Below are 27375 nucleotides of genomic sequence, written 5' to 3' on the forward strand. Positions count from 1 at the left end.
ACACACACACACACACACACACACACACACACACACACACACACACACATATTACTTTTAATTAGTTTTCACAAATCTCAAAACTACCTAGCAATGGAACTAACTTTCCAGTCAATTCGAGTCACCAGCTCTGTAAGAGACGGTTTTATATTGTTTTCTCTGTTCTCAAACCTGAAATACCCCTTCCAACTCTATTCACTCTCAGCTGATGATGTTGCTTTTCATTTCTCTGAGAATAAAACAGAGGAAAATTTTCGTTCTCTTATTGCCACATCTACCAGCTACCTGCATCATTACCCATTCTGTACCTTTCCTCTCTGTGAGGAAATAGATAGGTGATACAGAGTATCAAGCCTCTTACCTAAATCAAACCCTCCCCTTTTTTTTCCCAGGATCTGTCTCTTCATGGCTACTCAAGGATTTAACACCTACATCATCAAATTTTCTCCCTCTACTAAATTACTCCCTTCAAAATACAGCTTGAAATTTTATCAAATATTTTTTGTAAAAACCCTCCTTTAACCACACAGTTGTATTCTACTACCTCATTTCTCTGCTTTTAGTTACTGTAGATTCTTCAAGAGAGTTGTCTGTGCACTTTTCTCCTTTTTCCTCTCACAGTCTCACTGGAACTCACTCCAACGGTTTTGTTGAAACTATTCCTGTAGAGGTCAGTGACAGCCACCACAATGCCAAATCTCCTGGCCAATTCTCAGTCCATATTTATTTAATACCCCCCAATGCATTTGATAGAGTCCTCCTTAGAATCCAGTTTTCATTTGGCTTTCATGACACATAGTTTCCTGCTTTTCCTCTCACCTCACTGCTTACTCCTTCTTAGTTTCCTGTGCTAAATACTTCTCACTTTCCTAACCTCTGAATGTTGGAAATCAGTGTCAGACTTGGCATGTTCAAAATTAAACTTAGTTTTCTTCTTCTAGATATGCTTTCCAGGCCACAAAACAAGAGTGATACTTTACTCTGTTCATAACCCACATCTAGTCTATTGGCAAATTCTGGCACCTTTACCTACAAAACATGTCAAGGTTTTGTTGTTGTTGCTGCTGAGTTTTTTTTTGTTTGTTTGTTTTTTGAGATAGAGTCTTGCTCTGTCACCCAGGCTGGAGTGCAGTGGCGCAATCTCAGCTCACTGCAACCTCTGCCTCCCAGGTTCAAGCTATTCTTCTCCCTCACCCTCTAATAGCTGGGACTACAGGCACACGCCACCATGCCCAGCTAATTTTTGTATTTTTGGTAGAGACCGGGTTTCACCATGTTGGCCAGGATGGTCTTATCTCTTGACCTCGTGATCCACCCGCCTCGGCCTCCCAAAGTGCTGGAATTACAGGCATGAGCCACCACGCCTGGCCAAAACTCCACTCCCTTCTTAATATCACCATTCTTACCTTCATCCAAGCAGCTGTTATGCTATGAATTCTTGCACTAAATAGCCTCCTGATTGGAATCCCTGCCCTCCTCTTTGCCTTTTTATGGTTTTTCTTCAACAGAGCACTCAGAGTGATGCTTTCAAGACTTAAGTCATATTACATCACTCTTCTGCTCCAAATCTCCAGTGACTTCCCATCTTGTTTAGAATAAAAGCCAAAGTCCTAAACGTGGTTTACGAGATCTCTGTTTAATATGGTCCCTGCTTCCTCTCTGCGTCAGCAATCTTCCCTTTGTTCACTTTGCTCATGGCACACTGATTTTGTTCTTCCTGAACATGCCAAGTTTACTTCCACCTCAAGGCCTTTGCATTTGTTCCTCATGCCTGAAAAACTTCCTGGGTTTTCTTAAATGTTGCCAACTTACTTCATTCAGTTGTATTCTCAAAGTTCACCTCCCAAAAAGTCTTTCCCTGACCACTCCACCTAAAGCAGTACCTTCCCCAGTGCCCTAGCCAGCCTACCGTTGGCCACTCTGATTTTTCTTTTTTGTATAATATATTACCATTATTAATGATTTGCCTATTGCCTGCTCTCTAGAACAAATGAGAGCAGGGACTCTTGATCACAACAAAGTGTTAGTATTCAGCAGGTGCTGCACAAGCATTTGTTAATTGGATGAATGAATGATTGTGGATGTATACATGCAATAGACTATCATATAGGCTTTGACAGGAAAATAATAATTCAAACTTTCTGTTTTACACTTAAACAGGTGGCCTTGTTTTAGCAATAAGAAATGTATGTGTTGGAAACAAATATCACATTGCCTTTATTGTTTAATCTTCAAGATCCAATTTTCCAGATGGTATAGTTTGCTTAGGCTTTGCTGGTTTTTGAGCTGGCAGAAATTTGTGAGTTCTCACTTTTTGCCAGCATTGTGTACCATCAAGACACTTAACTTTTCTTCTTTGGCTCATCAGCTAAAGAAAGGGGAAGAAGAAGAAGTTAAGAGTGTACGATTCCTAACATCTTCTAGTTAAAAATAATTTCTCTTTAAGGTGGATCTTTAAAAGTCTAATGGGGCCAGGCATGATGGCTCATGCCTCTAATCCCAGCACTTTGGGAGGCCAAGACAGGAGGATTACTTGGGCCTGGGAGTTTGAGACCAGCTAGGAAACATATCAAGACCCTGTCTCTAAAAAAATAAAAATAACTTTTAAAAAAATTAGCCAGGCCTATAATCCCAGCCACTCAGGAGGCTGAGTTGGGAGGATTGCTCAAACCCAGGAGATGGAGACTGCAGTAAGCTATGATTATAGTACTGCACTCTAGCCTGGGGGACAGAGTGAGATCTTGTTTCTTAATAGAAAAAGTCACATTAGATGATTTCTAAGTAGTATAATGTTCCAAATGTTTCAATCATAAGATCACTACTACCTCAAAACACTAGCTGATTCTACTGTTTTGTGATTTGCTGGATAGCTAATTTTATTTATAGCTACTTTGACTTGAGCTTATTTTGGCAAACATCTTTTTTAGGGCAAATCTCCTATAGATATTTTACTAACATCTTAATCTACCTTTGGAAGCATTATTTATAGATAGGTTGCATCCTAAGAATTTTCATTATTATACAGAAACCTAGATTCTAAAATCAAGATTTCACATATCAGCAAATAGCACTTCAGTTTTTTAATTTATACAATATTTTTAACTACATCTTTTTTCTGAAGCATCTATTCTCATGACACTTACATTTTTATACTTTTAAGGTTAAAACCACTATAATGTCCTTAATTAAGTTTGTTAAGATGTTTCCATTTAACTCTTACAAAGGTGACAATTTTTATTAAACTGAAATGACTGGAAATCTGTTGTGCTAGAGGGAGGTAGGGGACAACACACTGTTTGGAAAAGCTAATTAGAAAATTAGATGAGGCTTAGAAATCAGGAGTGAATTTAACTCCAGGGACTATGGCTTTATATTGAAACTTTAGTTGCTTCAAAATAGGGCAGATGATTCTTCCTCTCCCAACTTGGATATCCCTCCTGGAGAAACCAGAGTTATTGCTAAAATTTTTGTTTATATGTGAACTGCAACTTCTGTGAGAGAAGACAGCTCTGGGCTCCTGTGTAACATTCAGTTCTAAGTTTAATAACTTTGATTTACTAAAGAAATTAATAATCTGGGATGAGTAGAGATAAATGCTATTTCTGCATGATCCAGATCAATTATGTTACTTTGTTAGATGTCACTATGTAGAGATTTTTGGATAGAAGGAGGTAATGACTTTCAGACTTTAAAATTAAGGTCCTCTTTATATTGCCTTAGTGGTTCACTTTCATAGTTTAACTATTTATCTTTTTCTTTTTATTCCTTTTCCATATCTCTTTTGTATTTCACCTGACACCAAAAATGGCCTTTCAGAAACACAAAGTAGATCTTTTCTACAAACTACGCCATGTGATGAATGAACTTATTGACCTGCGAAGGCAGCTACTGTCTGGTCACCTGACCCAGGATCAGGTGCGGGAGGTTAAGCGGCATATCACCGTGCGCCTGGACTGGGGTAATGAGTAAGTATGAAAACTGTTTGGGTACCTCTCAGTTTCAGTTATGAAAACTCAGTCCTCAGGGAGTTCACACCTATATAAAGCTTCTCTTTAATGATTCAAAGACAATATTATACTCTTCACTAAGCTTTCATCATTTTTGCTAGGAACAGTTATTTGTCCTAGTTAGCAAAGGATACTCACTGGTTCTAGTTGCTGAACCTCTTTCAGCCTCTGTTTTTGCTCCTGGAAAGAAGAGGTAAATAATAGGACTAGATTATCCGATGAAGTTAAATTTCTTTGACCTCAGATTTCTTGATTATACACCTACTAATCACAATATACTTAAAAAATATCTTTGTGCTTTCTTCAGATGTGAATTTGTTGTCCTTTACATTTTATAGCCATACAGTGAATCTGAATGAGCATAACCTACAAATGGAAACTGGCTACATTTATACTTCAGAATATTTTTAACTACCTTATTATTCAGTAATAGTCTTACATTTATGTGGTGACTATGATTTGCTATTGCCATACAAGTACAATTTGAAGACTTTGGTATGGGAAGTTACTGTAGATAGTATTTGAATTTCTTTCTTCCTCAATTTAATAATTGATGTAATTGATATATTATATAAATGATATAATAATTGATATAATTTTATAATTGATATAAATTTCAGGTGCTTTTGTCTCATTCTTTTAAAATTGGGTCCATTGAACTTTTAAGTAACCAGGTTGCCTCCTACTTAAAATATACAAATAGCTTAAGTATATTTAAGTATGTGTCTTTAGCTCCTTTTCCTTTTAACACATTAGTGAAATGATAGAAATCAAAAAGAATGGGAGAGGCCCACCAATAAATGAGACCTATGTGCCCATTTCTGGAAGCCGGAAAGGAGGTGAAAGATTTATGACAGAGGAAGCCTAGTATATGTGGAAGAAACCTTAGTTAACGAGACAGTCAGTCTGCCCCACAGCTCCCAGAATCATGGAAGGTGGGATAGGCCTTGAAGCTTTAAAAATGACTTGGTTTAAAAGAGTGACTAAGGAACTGCCTACCCCAGTCAATGAGGAGAAAGCCTGGTGAGGTATTTCTTCTTTAGATAAACAAATACAAAAACCAGCCATCTGGGGGAAAACTGGGCAATAGGAGTGTGAACTGGGACTTTCTTGCAAAACCCTCCACATTCTGGCATTTAAGGACTTTAAAATATAATGAGCAGATTGCTGCCACTTACCAGAAAGAGGGGAACTTGCCAGTCACCTACCCATGTACAAAAAAAATTCTACATTTCTTCTGCTATCTTTTAAGTTTGAATGGACAATCAAGTATCACCAGATGTTTGAAGAAACCCTTCTACAGGAAAGAGAGAGATCAAGATGAACAAAACACCTGGACCCAAAGAAAGTAACCTGTCCTTAGAGCAAATTGAGATCGATAAAGTACTTGGAAACAAAAACACTTTAATATCCTCAAATAGAATCTAGAAGACCCATTATGTAGAATAAGATGCCATATAAAAAGAAATGGAGAATGTAACTTCCAAAATAAAATACTCAGAGAAGATAAATTTTATGTAATCTCTAAGAAAATAAATATATAGGAAATACTTGAGGAAAGAAGTTCAATACAAACGCTCTACCCAGGGAGGTCTGATATTAAACATTATGCCTTCCAGAAAAAGAACAGAGGAAATTCTAAAGGAATGATAGAGAATTTATCAGAGCCAAAGAATAGGAATCTTAAGGGGAGGAAGGCAGCAAATCACACTGCCATGTTATATCTATGCAACAATCTTGCATGTTCTTCACATGTACCCCAAAATGCAATTTAAAAAAAAAGATTGAAAGAGCCCCATCAAATACTTACAATGAATGGGAAAACAAAACAAACAAACAGCCTCACAGCAAGGCACATTAAGATATTTTAATATTCTAGTAATGAAGAGAAGACCATTTAACGATTTTAGACAGAAAAACAGTTCCTCTCACAAAAGAGTGAGAGTCATACTATCCTCAAAAGTTTTATCATTAACACTGGGTACTAGAAGATAACGAAATAATTTCTTCAAGAGTTCTGTGGGGAAATGATTTACCAGCCAGAGTTTTATTAAAAAAAAAAAAAAAAAAAAAACCTAGCCATCTAATTAAGTGAGAGGGCAAATAAAACCATAAGCCATTTTTAGGTATTCAGGGATGTGCAAAAGTTACCTCTCATGACCCCTTTATTAAAAAAGGACTTGAGGATGTGCTCCTGCAAAGTAGAAGAATAAATCAGAAAGAGACAACAAGAAATCTAATAAACAGTGAATCAAACCCAAAGTGGCATTGTTCATCAGTAGAAAAGAGAAAATATAACCCTAAATTGGTTATTTGTGACCTTTTTAAAGCCACAACATCCTATCCTTGTTTGTTTTGTTTAACTGTATCTCTCATGACTGTTAGTAGGCCTGCTTGGAACATACCACAGGCTACCTTCTATAATGGTGTGTAGCATGAATTTAGGCATACCATAGATCAGTGTTCTCTAAATCTAACTTTGGGCAGTAAAAACTTAGTAAAATATAGTCTGTTAATGTACAGTATAGCTACTGATTCTAACTCTTTAAACCCAAACATGTTAATTTATAAACTGGTATCACTGTTTTTATTTTTGAGTCAATGATAAAAATACAGTAATTGCAAATATAACATTATTGTGTGCCAAGTAAATTGGTCACACTTGAACTGAGGACACTAATAAATGTGTGATTCATTATGTTGCAGTTTAAGCACAACTATATAGATTCTAGTAAATAGAATTATTTCTGAACTATCAGTACTTAAACCTCTTTATTATATAACTTGAAAAACAAATGAATCTGATATTACAATCAAATCTGAAAATATATAAATGATAGCTTAGAAACAAGTTCAAATTGTACTTGAAAAAGGCTCAGAGCATTATAAATAACTGTCAGTAATTTACAGAGCTATTCCAACTACATTACTAACTTTTTCTCATTGAAGTGTATGTGTGTGTGTGTGTGTGTGTGTGTGTTGGAGGGGTATGTATATGCTTATTTTAATAAACAAAAGTAAGAAACACAGTTCTACTCCCCTCCCCACTTCTCTTCTCCCTCTTTCCTGTTTCTTTTTTTCTCCTTTCTTTTTTCTATTTAAAAAAACTGTTTTCTATTTCTCCTTTTTTTCTTCTTTCTTTTCCTTTTTTCTCCTTTCTTCCTCCCCTTGCACTTTTTTCCCTCCACCCTTCTCTTCCTTTTTTGCCCTTGCACTTTTTTCCCTCCACCCTTCTCTTCCTTTTTTTTTTTTCCTCCTTTCCTTCAGGGGAAAATATAGTCACTTAAAAACATAAATAAGAACTTTGCAGGTCTGTCATTCTTAAAAGGAAAAGACATATTGCACCAAAACTGATAGGACTGTTCTGTCTGGTTCCTCCTTGAGCTCACTCTTAACATTAACATTTTTCTGCCTATTTTTGAAAGAAAAGATGGTATATTGTAAAAACAAAGTTATTTCATAGCATTAGGTTATGTAAAACAGGCTGTTCCACACAAAAGATAGGAACAGATGACCATATCCATTGTTCCCATTTTATTCTGATAGTTCCACACTTTTTGTTCCACCACATTTTTATAAATGCCATAAAATATTGAAGTTTAGCACATGTTAATATGTGGTAGATTCACAATCAGTGTTTGCTAAATGTACTTTAATGTTTTAATTGATGTAATTAAATATATGATTTTAAATTCTTACGCCTTTTCTGTAAGCTCTTACACAAACATTATAGCTCTGCCTTTTCAGAATCTATTGTAGCAACTAGTATAGTTATTAATAGTGTATCAATTACATATGTCTGCATCACTGTGGCAAGTACATGGACTCACTTCATGCACTGTTATAATGAAATGCTGCTATGCCTTTCCAGGTTAAGAGCTCTGTTTACCCAGTGAGGAAACCAAGGCTCAAAGACACTTTTCCCAGTGTTGTATGGTGGGTGGATAGAGCTGGCATTTGTACCTAGAACTGATCCCAAAGCCCATGTACTTTATGCAGAACCTTACCATCTCTCTAATTATTTGTGAGTCTTAAAACCAGGCACATTATTACCAGTATTTCTAGTCATTGGGCTATTTGATCTTTGTTCTGTTCTGCAAGTGTGAATACTGTTATATACTGTGATGTATATCTGAGTAACATTCAGTTAGAGCTTGAAAGGACAGAAACTGAACTGGTCCTGTAATCTTTCATTTAGAGTTTTAATTTAGTGAGGAACTCTCCACATCTACATAACCATATTTATTTTGTTTCCTGAGATTAGGAATTATTATTTGGCCTAACATTTAAATATTCAGATATTAAACTTATGTGACTTAAATTTACTGGCCTATATGTAGACACTCCCTAAGCTAAAATTATTAAACTGTATCAGATAGAAACCAGCACTTACTACATTGTGTTCTTATACTTTCAAGAACTGCAACACAGGAAGGCATAAAGTTGTATCCAAATTAGTCATCATCTATGCTCAAGTGTCTTACATAGAGAATAAGTCAGTTAATTATATCTACCCCAAATAAATTTTAAAATAATTTGTCTAGTGATGTAATTTTAATTTAACTTAATAGTTTCAACATCTTCTCTAAAGATGCTGTTTCTTCTGTCTCTGATTTCATCACTACAGTAGCTAAGTTAAAATTGCATTAACCCAGAACTCACGTAGCCTAATTGATCTCTGCCTTAGAAAAATACCTAAGAAATATTTTATTCTTAGAATAATAAGTTAACATAAATCACTTTTATATCATTATGGTTCTTTTATTTTCTTCTCTCCCTCTGTCATTTTTTCTTCCTCCTCCCCTTTTCTGCTTTATCACCTTGTTACATATTTTAACCCATCTATATCTCTTTCTTCCTACTTAGTATATGTCTCTCATTAAGGGAATTGCTTCTGGAGTAAGATACACAAGCAGTAGGTTAGTTTGTTATATGCAGAAAATATCCCCCAATGAATTTCCTCTAAGTAGATTTTTAGACAGGATCCAGAAAGGTTTATCGCTTAGTACTTTACCCATAAGGACATATGGATATTTTCCAGCTTTAGGACACCTGAAATTAGCAGAAATTTTCAATGATTTCTCAGTTAGGGTTCTTCCCTTACCTGGTGGTGGTATGGGTGTGCTCACTGTGTCTTGCCCTGTTCACAGTGTGGGATATCTTGGCTACATTTAAAGTATGTATGGTCAAAGTCCTGTCAAGTTTATGTTCAATCGACTGACTTACACGCACACTTACACTCACACTGACACTTTCAGCATTTTTGCTTACCATTATAACCTGCACTCAGCAGTTGGTAGGCACTGTGTAGACATATTGAGTAATAAAGTGGGTTTGTTTTCATGCCTGGTGGACACTCATTAACCAACTGATATCTGTTTCCTTCTGGATTGATGTTTGATGCAGAATCATCTTCCAAACAATTATGACTAAATAGATTTTATAATCACTTGTAGTTATTAGTAGTTATTATAACTTTCACAGTTAGTTGTAAAATGACAGCAGGTATAATGGAAATACCATAGGTTCAGAATGAGAACAACCCAGCTTGAGACAAACCCAGCTCCATTCCTTTTATAGGCCACTTAGTTAACCTCTGTGAGCCTCAGCTTCCTCAGTTATAAAATGGGTCTAAAACTATCTACTTCCCAAAGTGCTTAGAGATGATATATATAAAGTGCCTAGCCCAAGTAAATGTTTGATAAAGGGTAGTAACTATTAATTATATCTTTTTATATGTTATATAAATATAAATATGCTATGTTTTCATTAGTACAGTTCTTATCTGTATGCTGTTTTTACTATAAGCATTAGAAAAGGGCACTGCCCCACAAGAGATCTTAACATCTCCATCTCTTCTCAACTAATACTGGGTCCCCATCCCCTGGGCTGCAGAACCCTGTTAGGAACTAGGCCACACATCAGGAGGTGAGTTGCAGGTGAGCCAGTATTACTACCTGAGGTCCACCTCCTCTCAAATCAGCGTGAATCCTGTTATAGTGAACTGTGCATGCAAGAGATCTAGATTGTGCTCTCCTTATGAGAATCTAATGCCTGATGATCTGAGGTAGAACGATTTCATCCTGAAACCATCCTACCCCTACACCGCTCCCCCTATCTGTGGAAAAATTGACTTCCATGAAACCAGTCCCTGGTACCAAAAAGATTGGGGACCACTGCCTTAAAGTATCCATTGTATATAATTAGTTAACTTCAGATTATTTTCTATATTCTGTGGTTCAGATGAGGAGAGGAAAAAGGTAAAATTGAGCACAAAATAGAATATAGAGCATTTAAAAGAAATAGAGATTCAGGGCCTCAGAGAGCTCCACCTGAAAGAATATTGGGTCAGGATTATGTCCCTTACTAGCTGCTATGTCCCTAGGTTCAATATGAGCTTAGCACAGAGTAGGTTCTAATATGTATTTGTTGAATTATTGGAATTAATGAATGAATGCTCAATGATGGGTGAGAGAAGACCAAGTATTTTTGTGAAGACTGTTTACCTAAACAATTGGTAAGACCATTTCTGAAAACTTAGCTCGTTTGCCCCCTGCTTGTGTTCATCTGTTTAAAAAGTTTTTTATTCAGACATCATACTTGTTTGATCACGACCCCTATACTTTAAGCCATATTTTGGCTAACAATGTAACATAGGGATAATAATTAAAACAACAGTAGCAATTCACAATGCCAGGTATTGTGCTGGGTCCTTTATGTGGATTAATCCTTATAACAGCCTATCATAGTAGATTTTAGACAATGTGGCTTGGTGGAGTAGCCAAGATACAGACCAGGTGATCTGACATCAGAACCCATGCTCCTGAATAATATAATGCAATGCATCTTTTGCTGTGAAGATAGTGATCATGTTGACTATTCCCTACACTCGATGTTCACTATTTTTGGAGTAAACCATAGAAAAAAATAGCCAGTAGCCTCTTATTGAGAGTGAAGTTTGTAGTGAGCAGGTATTGCTTCTTACTCTGCAACATCTCTACCTTTTTAAAATGAGGACAGTTGCTAATATAACTTTTGCAAACTATCCTTTCTCCATTAAAGATGATTTTGGGGCCAGACATGGTAGCTTAGGCCAGGTGCAGTGACTCATGCCTATAATCCCAGCACTGTGGGAGGCTGAGGCAGGCAGGTCACAAGGTCAGGATATCGAGACCTTCCTGGCTTACATGGTGAAACCCCGTGTCAGCTGATAAAAAAAAAAAAATAATTAGCCTGGCATGGTAGCACATACCTGTAGTCCCAGCTACTTGGGAGGCTGGGACAGGAGAATCACTTGAACATGGAAGGCGGAGGTTGTGGTGAGCCAAGCTCACACCTCTGTAGTCCCCACCTGGGCAACAGAGCGAGACTCCATTTCAAAAAAAAAAAAAAAGATGGTCTTAGTAGGAGGAACTCTTTGGTTTTTACCAGATCACCCATTAATTATTCTCTTATTTCTCAAGATAAATTACAAAACTGAAAGATACTGTGCTCTGGTTACTTCTAGGAGAGGAAAAGCACTCTGCTCTCAAGAGGATTAACATGAAGAATATGAACATTTGCATGACTCAAAGCTACTGTATTCTCTATGTCTAACACTGTTGGTAGGATACATGATAGTTCCTCAGAAAGTTCTGTGGGGTGTACAAGCAAGCTAGTTGTGCCATGATACTACGATAGAGTTCTAATAATGCCGGTCTCCAGACACGGCCATCACTGTGTGGTGCACTACCACAGAGGAACACATACACTCAATTCCAGACCTAATGACTTAGATGCCATCTGGATTTTTCTTAAACTATTGTATCTGATACATTTTTTTTTTTTAGACAGATTCTTGCCCTGTCGCCCAGACTGGAGTGTGGTGGCATGATCTCAGCTCATGGCAACCACCTCCTCCCGGGTTCAAGTAATTCTCATGCTTCAGCCTCCTGAGAAGCAGGGATTATGGGCACACACCACCACGCCCAGCTAATTTTTGTATTTTTAGTAGAGCCAGGTTTCACCTTGATGACCAGGCCAGTCTTGAACTCCAACCTCAGGTGATCCACCCACTTCAACCTCCTAAAGTGTTAGGATTATAGGCGTGAGCCAGCAGGCCCAGCTGAAAACTTTTTTTTTTTTTTTTTTTTGAGACAGGGTCTCACTCTGTCACTGAGGCCTCAGTGCAGTGACACAATAATAATGCACTGCAGCCTCAAACTCCTGGGTTCAAGTGATCCTCCCACCTCAGCCTCCTGAGTAGCCGGGACTACAGTCACATGCCATCATACCTGGCTAATTTTTATTTATTTATTTATTTATTTATTTATTTATTTATTAGAGATGGAGTCTCACTGAGTTGCCCAGGCTGGTGTCAAACTCCTGGTCTCAAGCAGTCATCTCTTCCTGACCTCCTAAAGCTCTGGGATTATAGGCATGAGCTACTGCACCTGTCCATAAAAACATCTGTTTTTATTATATTATTTACTCATTTGTTGTTATTTTTGTTGTTTCATAATTATAGACTATTCCACATATATTCTGAGACCTCAGATGATTAAATAATATGTATGAAATGTTGTCTCTTCATTTTTTATTATTCTAAAAAGTTTAGTGTGACTACAGAAAATTTGGAAAGTGTTTTAAAGATCACTATTTTAGTTTTCTAATACAAATGCTAATATCATTCTTGTGATCTTTCCACTATTTTTCCACACCCTATAAAAGTATTTTAAATATTTGAGATTATATGTACAAAATTGTCTTTATAATGTCAGTTACTTTTTGTAAGAAGAGGGGTAGTAGAAGGGATGTACTGCACCTCTCTCTTGCACTTTATGAACACTGCTGCCTTTACATGCTGTAAGTGTTAGAAGCCAAAGGCCTGAAATTATTTCAGGTAAATAAAGAATAGCTAATAAGAGGTGATGGAACGGAGTGTTTCTGTGACATAAGAAGTCAGGATACCAATCGTAGAAAAGTAAAATTTCATAGATTTAAATACATTCACTTCAATTGCCATAGTTTTATCATTAAATTATAAACCATTGTGGATAAGGCCAAGTTTATTACTGATCTTCTCATTATGCAAAACTGTGGGTTATTTTTAGCATTTGGTTAAAAAAAATTTTCTCTTTAAAAACTTGTGGTTTTTTTAATTAGTGGATAATAGAAAAAAAAACACTAATAGAAAAGCATAAGTTTTTATTCTTTAATAGGAAAATGTTTTTTTCTTGCCTGCTAGAAAGTATACATCTAAATTTTACTTCTTAATCCTAGTAATCATTTTAGTATATACTATTAGTACATTTGCTTCTATAATACCTTCTACATATAAGTTTGGTTTTCCATTTTTATTTTATCAATCTTATTGCAGTGTAATTTTATCAGGTATTTTGCTATAAACAGGGCATAAATTATAAATGAATCTGAATTTTGGATGTGCACCTGATTTTATTTTCAGTGACGAGTTTTATGTAGAGAAAGAGCTTACAGATTTAGCTGTGCTAGCATGTTCTAAAATAGTTCATAGTCTAGTTGAAGAGAAAAAAAATTTCTTCTGTAATCCCTTAAGATGCTTTTGCCAGACACAATAATTCATAACCCTTGTTTTGGAGGAGGGTGGTCACAGAGCATCTTCAAAATTCTGATGACAGTTATAGACCCTCTCCTCAGAAAAAATTTATAATGAACCCACACACACAAACTCATCCAGTGTCATAAGCAATTTCCAAGGTCAACAACCCTGTAAATTCCATTGAATTCCTGGTTTAGAGCTGTTGTCTTAGAGTGTGAGAAAGGTAACATTTATTGACCATAAATTACATACCATTTTGAACCTAAGTTCTGACTGTGTCCAGAGTTATTTCTACTGCCTAATACTGCCACCCAGTCAATCATTAATTGCCATCATTTCTTCTTCCTTCCCCAATGATCTTCCAAATACTGTTTTCTTGACTAGTAGTACTCACTGATTAAACTTTTATCTAATGTTTCTTAAAATATTGGTGCTAATACATAGCTAGGTCTTTATCAGTTCAGTATTAATTAAATTGAAAATGAGATAAAACTTAGCCAAAATATACACCTTTTTAAACACATGGACGCACGGAGGGGAGTAGCACACATTGGGGCCTATTTGGGGGTATAGGTGGGGAAGAGACAGAATTAGGAAAAATAGCTAATGCATTCTGGGCTTAATACCTAAGTGGTGGGTTGTTAGGTACAGCAAACCACCATGGCACACATTCACCTGTGTAACAAGCCTGCACATCCTGCACATGTACCCTAGAACTTAAAATAAAAATAAAAAATAAAATAAGTGAATAAAGAAAAAAGATACATCTCTTTGAGTTTAGTAACTTTTAAGAGGCAAATTTTACCTTGAGCATATTTGTCAGATGGGGAGAAATGGAAAAATAAACTGACTTATTAATAATCTAAAGAAAACCTATCCTTAGGGAACTCAAGCATGCTGATACAATGTGATACTGAATGATTTACCACCACGAGTAGATCTGCCTGAACTGGAATTGTGTCAGCCTTAAAATCCCTAGCCTCATTTATTTAACCAAAAGTGAACACAATTAGGTGTTGCTGTATAAAGGCATGTTCCTGTGGGACGGTGTCTGATCCTCTGTCCACGAGATGCGGCAGATAGGGGTTCTCAGGCACATAAAGAGAGATAGGTAATCCAAATACATGACATACTGAGTGTGGTCTCTCTCTTTACTAGACATTTGGGCCTGGACCTGGTACCTCGGAAGGACTTTGAAGTAGTGGACTCGGACCAGATTAGTGTCTCAGATCTCTATAAGATGGTAAGAAACCTAACCTGAGGTAGTTTGTTCCTGCATACCTCATTTTTTTTATTTTGTTTATTTTCTCTAATGTTACAAAACTATATTGCTAAAAATTTTTTTTGCCTCTTTCCCAGTGTATTTAAGTGATATTTCTTATTCTGGCCTGATCTATATATATCACACTAGCTTTCCAAATGGGATTCCAATATAGGGATACTGGGCTTACTAGATTATCTAAGTGTTACTTCTTTGTTGATTTTTCCTGGTGAACCAGAGCTCCTTCAGCCTGCAGCATAGCTAAAGGTATGTCTCTTTACTCTCACCTTTTAAAGGAGAAAGTAGTTAAAGCTGGAAAGAGTCAATTATTAGGTATTACAGAAATTGAGCCTGGAAATAATGTACCAGTCTTTCTAGAGAGTCACAGCCTGATAGATACTTAGCTGTCTGTTGGTTATTATAAAAATCTATTGGGTCAACTAATCAAGATGACATTTTATAGTCTAGATGCAAAGTAAATAATTGAAGGGTACAATATTTTAAAGTAAAATAAATAAACAGAAGAAAGCTTAGGTGGTGACAGTTATGCTTAGACTAACAGACTGGATAAGAACTGATTTAGAAGAGTATATATTTGATGAGTACATATTGGTGGTATTTATAAGTTTTAGAATCTGATTAAGAAAACATAATATTTTTAGGGAACCTAGAGGGTACCAACTATGTTGCCTGGACAAGGACCTAAGGATATTTGTCTAAGTAATATACAAATAACATTTCAATTGCTTCTACATATTTGCTTATGTGTACTTACTAGTATACCCAAGCAATTGTGTACAGTTGCTTTATGCTGTACCCAGTACAATAGGTTAAGTGTGAGATATAAAGATTAAACATAGCTGGATGTGGAGGCATGCACCTGTAAATACAGCCAGCTACTCAGGAGGCTGAAGTGGTAGGATCACTGGAGCTCAGAATTTTGACAGCAGCTTGGACAACAAAGTGAGACCCATCTCTTTAAAAATCAGAAAGTATGAACAAGACTTTTATATTCCCTAAAGAATCTCACTATCTAGGGTATTGGTTCCTAATGCCTTTTGCGGCATAGAAGATCAGGTGAAACTTTTCCCAGGACAATATAAGTATGCTTTGCATACGAAGTTTTATAATCAGTTTTAGAGAATTGATGGATAGTTTCTCCTGATGCTTCCTCTAACACCCATGCATTGAACCTATGTTAGAAACTCTACTGTAGTGGAATCAATAGACCACAGTCAAACAGTTGGCATATATGTGCTGCATAACATAATTAAAGTATACACTGATGCTCTTAGAGGCAGTGACTGTTTTCTGGAAGCAGGAAAAGAGAAGGAAAGACATTCCAGAAAGGCACACAGCCTATGGAAGCGGCTGTTCCAGGAAACTAAGATATTTCATAACTTTGGCATGTAGTACCACTAACTCATGTTAGTGAATGGGAGTGAGGCCAAGAAGGAGGCAAAAGTCAGACCATGAAGAGCTTTTTATTTCTCAAATTGGACTCTATCCAGTAGTCTGGAAGAAGCATGAGAGTGACATAAGCATATATTAGTTTCAAACATTGACTCTGTCTATAGAGAATATAAAATACAAAAGACTAGAATGAGGGAGAAAAGAGACCCACAGTAGTAATTCAGGTAAGAAATGGCTAGGCAGCAATGGAGAATAAATACAGTAAGAATGTAGATGTTTGGATTTAAAATTGATAAATTTCAATGATCAATTAGATATGGAAAGTGAAGAGAGAATGAGAGTTTGAAAATAAGAATTCTCTTTGGAATAGTGGCTTGGAGGTTACTGTTTTCTTGGTAAGGGTTTTGGATTTTATTCTTAGTGTGACAGTAAGCTTGTGAAGGTAATTGGGCAGAAGAATCACATGATCTGGCTTGCTTTTTAAAAAGATACCTCTGATTGCTGTGTGGAAAAAGGAGACTGGAGCAAGAATAGAAGTAGAGAGCAGTCATTCAAGCAGGAGATCTTAATTTCAGTGGTGTGAGCTATAGCTGGAAGAGTGAAACCAGTAAGAAGTTTTTAGATTCTGAACATATTTTGAAGTTAGAACCGTAGTCATTGATAGATTAAATTGGCATACTTGTGCACAAGAAAGAGAAAGGCCAGAAAAGAATTATACCTGTGTTTTTGACATCCCCAATTGTATAAAAGCAAAATGGGAAACATTGTGGAAGAAGCAGTTTGAAGAGTGAAGCAATAAGGATCTGTATTTCTGATTTTCTTTTCACATTTGAGATGCCTTTTAGACATCCCACCAGAGATGTTGAAAGTCTGGAGCTCATCAGTGAACTTCAGATAAAACAGATTTAGAGCCATCATATTACATATGGTATATAAAGCTGTAGGACTGAATTAGATGACCACTTCCTTGCCCAGACTTTTATATGGTAAAACCCAGTGGCCACACAGCACTTCCTGACAACCAAGCATCAATAGACAAAACTCTCACGTAATGTTCACTATTTGGGTGATGGGTACGCTAGAAGCCCAGACCTCACAATTTTGCAATATCCATACAACAAATCTGAATCTTAAAAGAGAGAGAGGCAGACAGAGAAAAAAGAGAAACAGAGATAGAGAGGAACCAAAATGAACAACATATGGAAGGAACTTGGAAGAAGGAGACAGCCCAGCAGAAGAAAATGGTGATTGCTGTCTACAGAGATAAAGGAGAAAACAATTAGGAAACAGTACAACAATCCAAAGAGCTTTACAAAATTAAAAATCAGATAATGGGAATATACTTGGAATAAAGATTAGAAGATAGAGAAAAATCTCCCTGAAAACAGAACAACAACAAATTAAATAACAGTAGGAGAGAACAGGTATAAAAATTTAGAGATTCAATTCAGGAAGCCCAGTATTCAGAAGATAGAATAAAGAAACAAAGAAAGAAAATTACTGAAGGAATCATATTCAAAACTTTCTCAGAACATGGATATGAGTCTCCAGATTTAAGGGGCCTAATGTAATTATGAAATTTCAGTTCACTAGAGATAGAGATGAGGTTAAAACTTCCAAGAACAAAAGGATCACAAAGGATTTGTTGTAAGAAAAACATTTGGCTTCCTGATAGCAGCATTAAAAATTAGAAAACACAAGAGCATTATCTTCAAAATTCTGAGGGAATATAAAATTCAACCCAGAATTCTATATTTACTCAGCCACATTATAAATCAAGTGGGAGAGTCACCTAAAGAGAATTTTGGTTACTCAGAGTCTCAAAACAACAATAATTACAATGCTCTTTAACTTATTTTCAGGAAACCACTGAAGAGTAAGTTATTCCTATTAAAATGAAGGAGTAAACTAAAAGGCCTACCGAGTATCATCTGGGAAAGGGATTCTGTCTCAACGAAAGCCCTCTTTATTTTATTTTCTGCTAAAGTTCCTTTTTGTCTCATGTATTTACTTTTTTATACAAATAATTAGATATGATAAACAATTATAAGAGTCCACAAATTTATTAAAAACCACTTAAGATTCATATGTTAAATTGCACAGTAAATGTTTTGGTTAAATCTTAAAAGTTCAAGATTCAAAGAAATATCCTTTTAGAACATTTTTGTATTAACATATTACCGGAAATTATAAAGACTTTATATGAAACTTTCTGATTGTAATACTCCTTGACATTGATTTTAGGGAAAAAACCCTATATGAATAAGATTATACTTAAAGTTGGCACTCACAGCATTTTTTAAATAAAAAATGAAGCCTCCATGCAAATGTTGAATAATAATGATTTATAGAAGTCCCTTTAAATACACAGTTGGATTTTGTATTTTGTTTGTTTTATTTTGTTTGTTTGTTTTGAGACAGAGTCTTTCTCTGTTGTCATGGCTGGAGTGCTGTGGTTTGATCCCGGCTCACTGCAACCTCCACCTCCTAGGCTCCAGCAATCTCCCCATCTAAACCTCCCAAGTAGCTGGGAGTACAGGTGTGTGCTACCACACTCAGCTAATTTTTATTTTATTATTATTATTATTATTTTGGTAGAGATGAGATTTTGCCATGTTGCCCAGGCTAGTCTTCAACTCCTGGGCTCAAGTGATTCTCCCACCTTGGCCTCCCAAAATGCTGGGCTAACAGGCATGAGCCACTGCGATTAGCAGGATTTTGCGCTCTTGATTATGAAAACCAGAGGAAGTCCTGAGAGCTCTTCAGTTCTGCATCATAACAACTCTACATCCATTTTAAACAACAGAGAATTGGTGCTGCCAAAAATAAAAAGTATTTCAAAAGGTACCACAAACTAGTTTCGTTAATCTTAATTAGCCATGCATCTTTGTGAAATGTGGCACTCAAAAATTACATGAGAGTTTCTAAATTGTGGCAAGATCTAACAGAATGCTCGCATTACAGCCCCCTGCTTCGTTATTATGTGTCCACATTAGCATGTATTGGGAATTGTGTTTGCCTGTTGTCTTCTTGTGTTAGTTAATATTTTTAATAGCTCAATGTTTATACATTCATTTCTGTAATAAATCAATTAGACTATTTACTAAAAATCAAGAATAATTTTATAGCTTCATCCTTTCATAGATTCTGACTAGATATTCCTTTATTTCCTTGTAAGACTCACAATACTTAACACAATCCCAAACATACGTAGCAGGCAATTAATTTTGTTATGCAGTTGGCTAGCATATCCAAAGCTGCATAGTTTCTTTCCATATTGCTAGACTTCTGTAGACTAAATGGACAAGAGACTTTATAGGGCTAAAAATGACTTCTCCACTGGGGAAAAATTGGCAGAGGCAGTAATGTGTTCCATGCATTTCTTAATTAATTTATATTTTTGATGTACATTGCTAGGCACTTGGAATATAAAGATAAATAAGATAGTACTTTGCTCCCTGGAAGTGCAAAGTCTAGAGTTAGGTGGCAAACATGGAAATAATGCATTACAACCCTAATAGAGGTGATGATTACACTGAAAAGGGAGGTATTGGCTGGCCAGCTGAAGGCTAGTTGATAAGAGTGCCATGAAAGAGGTTTCAGAATGCCAGTTCCAATGCCTTTTTCTGGCTGCCCATGTGATGTGCTTTCAGAGTAAATAGTTCTCTCAAAATTTAATGACTGAAATAAAAAATGGGTTTTGTTATTGTCAACAGGGATGTTTCATACTGAAATTAGCTGTTTTATAAACTTCTTCCATATGTAGTTCTAACTGAAAATTTATGACTACCAAGATTGGTAGTCCTTTTAATGGGTTAACAGTAAATCTACTTGAGAAAAATGGCTTAGTGCAGCTCCTGGATGTAAAATAAAACAATGAAATTTATTTTAGTCTAGTAACCTTCCAGTGAGATATGGTCAGTAAACCACAGGAAACCTGACTTGTTTCTGAATGCTTGAATTTTTTTTTACTTTTTAAAAACCTGTTTTATATGTGAATTTTTCTTTTGTGCATATACATTCTATATGATGTTTTGCCCAGCTGGTGGAGACTTGATTTTTTTGTATTTCATATATATCATGGGAACATATATTCCTATGAATGAACATCAATACTCAATTAGCAATATTGCTAATAATACACATGGATATTTAATAATAAGCAAATATAGCTGGTCAGACACATTTAAATTAATATTTAATTTTACTGTTTTTTATGTAGGATTAAATATATATGTTTAGAAAAGAAGTGGAAACTCTTTCACTGCCACAACAATTCTTCTTACCCATGTAATGTGGAGCAATTCAACAAATGAATTGCTAGGGTCCAAAAGGAAGCAGGATGAAATCTCTCATTGTTGAGTTTAACAACACCAGGCACTGAACATTTGTAAATTCACCATTATTCCTGGCCAGGATTTACTTCTAAATGTGAATGACTTTCTATAATAACTAATTATAAAAAATAACAATTATACTAATAATAAAAATACCTATTATGGATAATAATTATCAGCCACTTGCTGTATGATAGGTAATATGTTGAGTCAATCTGCTCAAACTCTGTGAAGTTGAGTTAGGCTAAAATTTTATACTTACTTTTCAGATGATGGATACACAGATAAAAGTGTGAGTCAGGATTCAAAACTAGAGGTTGCAGGGGGTGGCATCAGGTTGGCTTAGTAGAGGCACCTGGCACTTGCCTTCTACACAAAGAAGGACCAAAACAGTGAGTAGATACATATTGAATAGAGCATCTAAGAGAGAATACTGGAATTCATCAGGAAAGTGACCAGAAACTTCAGAGTCATGGAAGGAGAGGGAAGCAAACCAGCCAGCCCAACCAGGATAAGCTTGGAGCCAGAAGGAACTCCCCATTGTGGGGAAAAGGCATTGTTCCAGAGAGAGAGTTTGTGCTGGTCCTCACACCACCTCTGACATTGAAGCAGCTACAGCACAGTGTCATTTTGAGAGCCTAGCTCCCACCAGACTGCATTCTTCTGCCCTTGGGTCCAACACACACAAATTTCCACATCCCTGGAGCCCTGCTGACATCCCCTTAGGTCCATTCAGAGGGCTGAAGCATCACAATACATACTGGACTCAGCATTGTGCCTGGGTTTCCAGTACTTTAGCCCACACAGTGACTTACACCCTGAGGAATGGGTGGTACAGCACACCTAGGAGACTGCCCCTGTGACAAAGAAAGCTAAAGCTTGTGCTCCCCAGAGCCTGAGAGCTGTATGTCTGGGGCCAATGCCACTGATAGCAACCCTGCCCCCTCCAGTGGCAGAGCCACTGCATACCTGCACACACATTCAACACATTCAAGGGTCCTGGGACTGGTTCACCTGTGTGCATTGTCCTGGGGCCTGGGGACAAGTCTGCCTCATACACTGCCACAGGCACATAAGTGCGTAATCCAAGGAACTGAAGATTGACTCACCTCACCTATCACTACCAGTACCCACACATGCCTTTCAGGACCTGGGTATTGACTAGCATTTCCCCTGCCATCACACCTGTGTTTACCACCTGGGGGCCAGAGGACAAAACTATCCTACCTACAGCTGTTGTCCACATGTGCCATCCAGGGGCCTGGTGATCAGCCTGGTGAAACTGCCATAGCTGTTTGTTGCCTATGCACTGAGAGTTGGCACACCACTGCTACTGCCATTACCAGTGCCACATGTACCACCTGGGGGCCTGAGTACCTACTTGCTTATTATCACTAGCACCCAAGCATGCTGCCTGGAGGCCCAAGGACTGACCTCCCACCGTGGGGGTCCACATATACCACCTGGGGACCTGAGGACCAATCCACCTGGCATTCTTGTTCCTAGCTTAGCCTCACCACAGCCTCCAATAACAACCACAGTCTAAGTCACTAGAAAACTCACAAACACCACTGACACTGATTATAGCTGAAGAAATCATATGGAGAGTCCACCACTGCACTCACCTAGAATCAAACCCAAAGCATCCTACCTAACACTAAATATATGTCTATAGGAAAAAGTCTTTCCCTATGTAAACCAGTCTATAAAATTAGAACAAGCAACTATTACACTGGATGTCCAGATATCAGTGTAAGGACACAAGAAACATTAAAAAGCAAGGCTATATGACACTTCCAAAGGAAGATAATAATTCTCCAGTAACAGATACCAGAGATAAGAAAATGTATGAAATTTCTGAAAAATAGTTCAAAATAATAATATTAAAGAATCTCAGTGAGATACAAGAGAACACAGATAAACAATTAAAAATCAGAAAAGCAATTCATGAGCTGAAGTTTAACAAAGAGATATGCATCATAGAAAAGAACCAAACAGAAATCCTGGAACCAAAGATTTAATGAATTAAATTAAAAATATGATCAAGAGCTTCAACAGTAGACTAAATCAAAGCAAAAGAAAGACTTTCTGGCCAACTGCAGTGGCTCATGACTGTAATGCCAGCACTTTAGGAGGCCAAGGCAGGTGGATCACCTGAGGCCAGGAGTTCAAGACCAGCCTGACCAACATGGTTAAACTTTGTCTCTACTAAAATAAAAAATTAAAAAAAATTAACCAGGCATGGTGATGTGTGCCTATAGTCTCAGCTACCTGGGAGACTGAAGCAGGAGAATCACTTGAACCTGAGAGATGAAGGTTGCAGTGAGCTGAGATCATGCCACTGCATTCCAGGCTGGGCAACAGAGTGAGACTCCATCTCGAAAAAAAAAATAAAAGACTTTCCGAATCTGAAGACAGGTTTTTTGATATCAATCAGATGAAAAGAAAAAAAGTAAAGAAAGCTTATGTGATGTACAGGATACCAGAAGCAAGTAAATATTCAAATTTTGAGAGTTTCACAAGGAGAAGGGATGGGCAAAGATATAGAAAACCTGGTTAATGAGATAATAGCTGAAAATTTCACAAGTCTTGCAAGAGATAAAAACATCCAAGTACAAAAAGCTCAAATATCCCCAAATAGATTTAATCTAACAAGATTTTAAAGGCACATTATAGTCAAACTATTAAAGTCAAAGACAAAGAATTCTAAAAAACAGTTTATAAGCATCATATCACATATAAGGGAATCTACACCAGACTAACAACACATTTCTCAGCAGAAAGCTTCTAGACCAGGAGAGAATGGCATGACATATTCATAGTTCTGGAGTGAGGGGTTAGTTGGGGGCCAAGAATACTATAACCAACAAAGCTATCCTTCTTAAATGGAAGTGACATAAAATCTTTCTTAGACAAGCAAAAACTGAGGGAATTCATCACTACACCAGTCCTACAAGAAATGTCTAAGGGATTTCTACATCTAGAAATGGAAAGACAGTGTCTACCATCATGAAAACACAAAAGTATAAAGCTTACTGGTAAGCGTACATACACAAATGAGAAAGGAGTTAAACATTACCACCACAAAAAACCCACCAAATCCTAAAGGTAAACAACAAATGAGGAAAGAAGAAATGAAAAATGTATTAAACAATCACAAAATAATTAACAAAATGACAGGAATAAGTCCTTACCTAACAGTAACAACCTTGAATGTGAACTGTTTAAATTCTCCAATTAAAAAATACAGACTGGCTGAATTGATTTTAAAAATCAAGACCCAACTATGTGTTCTCTGCGAGAAACTCAGTTTACCTCTAAAGACACACACAGACTGAAAATGAAGGATTAGAAAAAATATTCCATGCAAATAGAAACCTAAAGCATACAAGAATAGCTATACTTAGATAAAATAGACTTTATATCAAAAAACATAAAAATAGATAAAGAACGTCATTTGTAATGATAAAGGGATCAATTCAACAAGAGTATATAACATTGCAAATATATATGCATCCAATACTGAAACACCCAGACATATAAGCAAATATTATTAGAGCAAAAGAGTTTAATAGGCCCCAATACATTAATAGTTGGGGACTTCAGTATCACACTTTCAGCACTGGAGAGATTATCCAGACAGAAAATCAACAAACATTAGACTTTGCGCTATAGAACAAATGCACTTAACAGACATTACAAAACATTTTATTCAACAGTTGCAGAGTACATATTTTTCTCATCAGCACATGGAACATACTCCAGGATACAGCACATATTAGGCCACAAACAAGTCTCAACACATTTTGAAAAATCAAAATCATGTCAGGTATCTTCTTGGACCACAGGGAAATAAAACTAGAAATCAATAAAAAGAGGAACTTCGGAAACCATACAAATAAATGGAAATTAAACAGCATGCGCCTGAATGAGCAATGAGTCAATGAACAAATTAAAAAGGAAATAAAAACATGCGTGAAACAAATGAAAATGGAAACACAACATATCCAAATCCTATGGGATATGGAAAAAGCAGTACTAAGAGGGAAGTTTACAGCAATAAATGCCTACATAAAAATTGGAAAGATTTCAAATAAATGACCTAATTGTGTGCCTTAAGGAGCCAAAAAATGAAAAACAAACTAAACCTAAAGTTAGTAGAAATAAATAATAAAGATCAGAGCAGAACTAAACAAAATAGAGCTGAAAAAACAATACAAAGGATGAGCAAAACAAAAAGTTGGTTTTCTGAAAAGATAAAATTGATAAACCACTAGAGTAATCAAGAAAAAAGAGGGAAGATCCAAATAAAGTCAGGAACAAAAAAGGATACATTATGGCTGATGCCACAGAAACACACAGGATCAGCCTGGTACTCTGGCTCACACCTGTAGTCCCAGCACTTTAGGAGGCCAACACAGGTGGATCACCTGAGGTCAGGAGTTCAAGACCAGCCTGGCCAATATGGGGAAACCCCATCTCTACTAAAACTACAAAAATTAGCTGGGCATGGTGGCACACACCTGTAATCCCAGCTACTCAGGAGGCTGAGGCAGGAGAATCACTTGAACCCAGTAGGTGGAGGTTGCAGTGAGCCAAGATTCTGCCACTGTTCTCTACCCTGAGCAAGAGAGTGAGACCCTGTCTCGTATAATAATAATGATAGTAATATACAAAGGTTCATTAGAGACTACTATGAGCAATTATATGCAAACATATTGGAGAACCTAGAGTAAATGGATTAATTGCTAGACATACACAGTCTACCAAGATTGAACCAGGAAGAAATGCTTGAATAGACCAATAACAAGCAAAGAGATCAAGTCAGTAATAAAAAGTCTTTCAGCAAAGAGAAATCCAGAACTATATGTCTCTACTGCTGAATTCTGCCAAACTTATAAGGAAGAACTAACACAAGTTCTTCTCAAACTATTCCAAAAAATTGAGGCAGAGAGAATTCATCCTAACTCATTCTCCAAGACCAGCATTACACATTACACTGATACTAAGTCAGACATGGGCACAGGAAAAAAAAAAAAAAAAAAACTATGGGCCAGTATCCTTGATAAATACAACACAGACACAAAAATCCTCAGCCACATGTCAAAAAGATTATAAACCATAATCAAGGGGATTTATCCCAGTGATGCAAGCATGGTTCAACATGTGCAAATCAATCAGCGTGATACATTACATTGACAGAATTAAAGACAAAAACCATATCATCATTTTAATAGGCACAGGAAAAACATTTGATAAAATTTAACATCTTTTCTTGTTAAAAAACTCTAAACAAGTTAGGCATAAAGGGACAATACCTTAACATAAATGCTATGCATGACACACCCAGAGCTGACATCACACTGAATGGGGAAAAGCTGAAATACTTTCCTCTAAGACTGGAACAAGAAAAAGATGGCCACTTTTAATTCTCCTATTCAACATAGTACTTGAAGTCCCAGCCAGAACAAGCAAGCAGAAGAAAGAAATAAAAGGCATCTAAATTGGAAAGGAGGAAGTCAAATTGTTCATCTTTGTAAATGACATAATATTATATATAGAAAAACCTAAAGATTCTACTAAAAAACTCATAGAACTGATACATGCATTGAGGAAAGCTGTAGGACACAAAGTCAACATACAAAAATCAGTAGTGTCTCTATACAGCAATAATGAAGTAGCAGAAAAAGAAATCAAGAGAGCAATCCCATTTGCAGTAGCTACAGAAAAATAAAATACTTCAGAACAAACTTAACCAAGGAGATAAAAGACCCCTACAACAAAAGTTATAAAACATTATTGAAAGAAATTAGAGGACACAAACATAAAGACATTTGATGCTCATGGATTGGAATAATTAATACTGTTAAAATGACCATACTACAGAAAGAAATCGACAGATTCAGTTCAACTCCTATCCAAATACCAATGACAATCTTCACAAAAATCGAAAAAAGCCCTAAAATTTGTATGGAGCCACAAAAGACCCTAACTAGCCACAGCAATACTGAGCAAAATCAACAAAGCTGGAAGCATTGTACTACCTGACTTCAAAACATACCACAAATTCAGATTAATGAAAACAGCATGGTATTGGTGTAAAAAGACACATAGACCAATGGAACAGAATAATGAAAAATATGTCCAACTGTTTACAGCCAACTGATTTTTGACAAATGTGCCAAGAACATGCGGACATCCTCTTCAATAAGTGATGCTGAGAAAATCGGATACCCATATCCAGAAGAATGAAACTAGACCCCTGTCTCTCACTATGTACCAAAGTCAACTCAAAATGGATTAAAGACTTAAACATAAGAAACAAAACTATTAAAGTACTAGAAGAAAACATAGGAGAAAAGCTTCAAGACATTGGTCAAAGCAAAGATTTTATGGCTAAAACGTCAAATGCACAGGCAACAAAAAAATAGACAAAGAGGACCATATAAATTAAAAGCTTCTGCACAGCAAAGGAAATAACAGAATGAAGAGATAATCTGTAGCATGGGAGCAAACATTTGCAAACTATTCATTTAACATGGGACTGATATCCAGTGTATATAAGGAACTCACACTACTCAACAGCAGAACACCAAATTATTCCATTAAAAAGTGGGCAAAGGGGCCAGGCGTGGTGGCTCACGCCTTAACCCTGACACTTTTGGAGGCCAAGGTGGGCGATTCATGATGTCAGGAGATTGAGACCATCCTGGCTAACATGGTGAATCCTGGTCTCTACTAAAATACCAAAAAAAAAAAAAAAAAGAAAGCCAGGTGTGGTGGTGTGTGCCTATAGTC

The 27375-nt window shown here is 36.5% G+C and overlaps 1 protein-coding gene across 2 annotated transcripts in view; it reads left to right on the forward strand.

Annotated features, from left to right (window-relative positions):
- Positions 1–27375, forward strand: part of DOCK3 (dedicator of cytokinesis 3) — a 664292-nt gene that overhangs the window by 369713 nt on the left and 267204 nt on the right. For both annotated transcript variants that reach the window (XM_032290004.1, XM_032290005.1), the window contains exons 6-7: positions 3817–3965; positions 14725–14809. In XM_032290004.1, the coding sequence (XP_032145895.1) occupies positions 3817–3965; positions 14725–14809 (234 nt within the window). The remainder of the gene's footprint in view (positions 1–3816; positions 3966–14724; positions 14810–27375) is intronic.

Source organism: Sapajus apella, unplaced genomic scaffold, assembly GCF_009761245.1.
Source record: "Sapajus apella isolate SASKATOON/1434 unplaced genomic scaffold, GSC_monkey_1.0 scaffold23, whole genome shotgun sequence".
Lineage (NCBI taxonomy): Eukaryota > Metazoa > Chordata > Mammalia > Primates > Cebidae > Sapajus > Sapajus apella.